This window comes from Octopus bimaculoides, chromosome 5, assembly GCF_001194135.2.
Source record: "Octopus bimaculoides isolate UCB-OBI-ISO-001 chromosome 5, ASM119413v2, whole genome shotgun sequence".
Classification (NCBI taxonomy): domain Eukaryota; kingdom Metazoa; phylum Mollusca; class Cephalopoda; order Octopoda; family Octopodidae; genus Octopus; species Octopus bimaculoides.
Window position 1 is genome coordinate 35,407,589 of NC_068985.1, and position 4,090 is coordinate 35,411,678.

General features: G+C 32.4%; 1 protein-coding gene across 1 annotated transcript in view; it reads left to right on the forward strand.

Moving 5' to 3' along the window:
• The window catches only part of LOC106876220 (uncharacterized), a 29,241-nt gene extending 26,661 nt beyond the window's left edge, over positions 1–2,580 (forward strand). The window contains exon 3 of the mRNA XM_052968305.1: positions 2,249–2,580. Within this exon, the coding sequence (XP_052824265.1) occupies positions 2,249–2,565 (317 nt within the window). The 3' untranslated portion in view covers positions 2,566–2,580. The remainder of the gene's footprint in view (positions 1–2,248) is intronic.
• Positions 2,581–4,090: the final 1,510 nt, after the last annotated feature.

Sequence of the window (4,090 nt, forward strand, 5' to 3'; positions counted from 1 at the left end):
CTGGAACATATTGATCTAGTTTTCAAGTTATCAACTTTAATGTGATTTGCTGGTTCACAATAGTTTTTTTTTTGTGTGTGTGTGTGTGTGAAGCACTACTGTCAGAAACAAACTAGATCAATATTTTGAATAGTTATTGCAAAATATGTCGCTAGTTAATATAACTAATAAAAATACCTACACAAGATTAGTGAACTTCCAAATAAAATGTGAGATATACTTAGCTGTAGTAAACATTTATATTGCCAGTAATTAAGCAATTTGAATATATATATTTCTGAAAATGTAGCAATAAAGTGTGCATTTTGGCTCAGTTATGTTTTTGGGGCAACTCCAGTTTCTGAATGGCCAGGGAGACGTATTTACAGTAAAAAAATGAACATCATCCATTGGACTCTGCCGCAGTTTTGAGTCTCACTACTCTTATAGTGAGAAGAAAAAATATTTACAGTACACTCTGTTAAAGTGTTGGCAAATGAGCAGAGAAAGCATGGAGTCAAGAGGTTCCTTCAGTTCTATCTTGCTGAGGACATAACTTCCTCTCTAATGCTGGTGCCACAATAAAATGCACCCAATACACTCTGTAAAGTAGCTAGTAAATGAACAGAGAAAGCATAGAGTCAAGAGGTTTATTTAGTCTTGTCTAGCCAAGGATATGACAACTTCTCTAGTGCTGGTACTACACTAAAATACATTTTGTACACTCTGTGTACAGGTTGATCATAGGAAGCACATCTATCTATTGAAGCATAACCAAAACCTAGCCAAATGTGGCATAGTTTTCCAACTTGTCTATGAAAACAGTGGTCTCAATAAGGTCCCATGTGTGACTACCCTTCCTTGCCAGCATGGAGAGTAGATATGGAGAAGGAAAAGGAGGTGTTGATGGTGATTTAAAACATCAAGAAAATGTGTCTATCCTATTGAAGAATTTTTTCAAATATAAGCAGTCATTTGGAGACCATATTTTTCTGCAATAAATAACCTGTATTCTTCTATATGTATGCAATGAAATCCTCAATCACTGGTAGTTCCACTTTACAACAAACAGTTGCCTAGAAAGTTATTAAGATTCTGTATTAGTTATACAATCAAATCAATACAACAAATTTCAAAGATGTCACATTCAGACTTCAAGTTTTGATAAATCAAAGAGTTATGTTTATAATGCATTTATCAAATTTTTCAATGTGGAAATGAAAAAACCCTAAATATCATTACAGAAGAGATTTAGAAACTTTGATTAGGGATGACAAGATAAAGGCACAATGTCTGATGCACAATTGAAAATCACAAGCATCTATGGATAAGGATATCAAAAGTAAAGCTTACATTCAAATCTAACCAAAAGATATACAACTGTTTATTTGGTTTTAAACTCATAACTTTGGGTAGAGGGCTCCAATTAATAATGATAGAAAGACAAAAAAGCAAAGCTAACTGTTTAAATTGTTTAAAATTCATCTCAGTACTACATACATATTTACTTCAATAATTTATTTTATTCAATTTATTTATATTTTGTTCTCAGAATTAAAAACTACATCAACTTCAACAACATAAAAACTTAATATCTGAATCTTTTGAACCAGTATTTTCAGTTACTTTGGTTTCATTTGTCTGGCATCATACCATTCCCTTCCTATCATACTATTACCATAAGAGGATACATTTAAACACTACATTGATATTGTGATGAAGAACAGAATTATCCTTTTCTCCCCATGATCTACTGAAGAACACTTCTAATACCTCTTATTGACAGACATTTTTTGCATGTTATGTGAAGAAATTTCATTGTTAAATGATTTTATCTTCTTATATCTGTATGGTTTGACAATTTTTCTGAATTTTATTAGTAGAAATTTCATGAATTGTTTGTTTACTCTACAACTCAGTAACTTCCTGGTGAATACATTTATTTCTCAATGGACAATCTACCCATCTAAATACAAGTACTACATGGAAGTGCATCTCACTGTTGCAAACCCCTGTAAATCTTGAAAACCTTATAAAGATTTCATTAGCCACAGAGCCAAGTGCAAATTGTCCCAAGATTGTGGTGGTTTAGATTGCTTACTGTATTTTGCTTTGATATCCTGTATGAGAAAAATGTTCAATGGACAATCACAGAATCTGAATTTCTGAATTTGAAATGTGTGTGGAACTGAAATTTTGTAATTTTTATCCTATTTTCTAAATTGAAACTGTTTTCTGATTTTTTTTTTTTTTTTTTTTTTTTTTGAAGATGCTCCTCGAGTAAACTTACATATTTCAAATGAGACAAATAATATAATAATTAATTGCACTGCATTTGATGGAAACCCAAATATTTATGAATACAAACTGAAGCAAAAATGGAGAAATGCCACTAAGAATACTTATAATATGAATGTATTATCTATAAATAATCCTTCTTTCAATAATACTGGTACATGGGTGTGTCATGTAAGCAATGAAGATTTTCATGTGAATAAATCATCAAACTACAAAATTCCAGGCAAGTATTTTACAAAGCCACAATTTATCTTTAAAACATATTTACAATTCAATTTTTATTTTTAGAATGGTAAAATTGTTCAGTTATTTATTTAATTTTATCCCACTAGATGATTGTTGGACTTAGTTTCTTTTTATGTGTATCAATAAAATTGATAATTTTTATTTATAATTTTCAGGAATTGTTTGAGATGTAAATACTTAGGAATTGTATTGGGTTGACAACTAAGTTCCCACCATTTTTTTGTTAAATTAAAATTTTTTTTAAAAGGTTTAATAAATAATAACAACTAATTAATCAATAATGTATTCACCCTTGTCGTTTACAACTTCTTCCCAACGTTCAACAAGATTTTCAATACCTCATTGGTAGAAATCACCCAATTTCGACTCGAAAAATTGATCCAAGCTCTCAATTCTGCATCAGTATTGAATGAAACTCCACGCATAGCATTTGAAAGAGATCGAAAGAGGTGGAAATCCATTTGTGCCAAATTAGGAGAGTATGGCAGGTGTAGCAGCACTTCTCAGCCATGCGTTTGAATGGCTTCCTTGGTCATATTGGCGATATGAGGGTGGGCGTTGTCATGCAGCAGAACTTCATGCTACCGAATCGGTCTTTTCTCTTGAATAGCCATGTTGAGTTGTTCCATCTGTTGAACATATAGTTCTGCATTGACCATTTGGTTCCGTTCCAGCAATTTGTAATGGATAATTCTTTCCCAGTCCCACCATACGCACAACATACAGATAAAGATCTTGTTTCACGTGCAGTGTCGCTTGTTTACCAGGGCTAAGTCATTCCTTACACTGTTTCATATTGATGTACAGGCACCATTTTTCATCATCAGTAATGATTCGGTAAAGAAATCGCTGCTTGTGTCCATGAGTTGAGCTGTGACGAGCAAGCAACCAGCGGAGATTGTGGCTCGTTGATTTTTGTTGTTGTCACTTAAAGCATGTGGAACCCATGCTCCATCAAGTGAAGATGCTTCTCTATAGCAGTGTGGGAGCATTCCATTTTCTCTGCCAGTTCCCTTGTCATTTGACAAGAATTTTTGTGCAAAAGTTAGTTTAATCACTCTTCATCAAACTCAACTGGATGGCCAGAATGAGGTGCATCTTTGAGGTTAAAATTTCCATTTTTGTACTTGGCATACCAATCATGAGCAGCTCTTTCAGCTATGGCACCCTCTCCATACACAGCACAAATGTCATAAGCAGCTTTTGTGGCCTTAGAGCCTTGATTAAAAGCAAAAAGAAGGAGGTATCAAAAATGCTCATTTTCCTTAACTTGACATTACATTTTAATGATCTGAAAATAAACAAAAATTAACTAGAAAAAAAAACAAAATAGATTCCAAAATGATTCAAAAATAGAATTCTCGAAAAAAATAGATTCAAAAATTTAGAAAAACAGTGGGAACTTAGTTGCCAACCCAATAGTTTTAATAAAGTGATTGTCATCAAAATTTCCACAAAAGAACTGAACGCTGTTTTTCACATTAATTGGAAGCATATGAATTAAATTATAGACCGAGAGCATCAAATATTTGTTGTTATTTCAAATTATAAAGAGATATATATATAT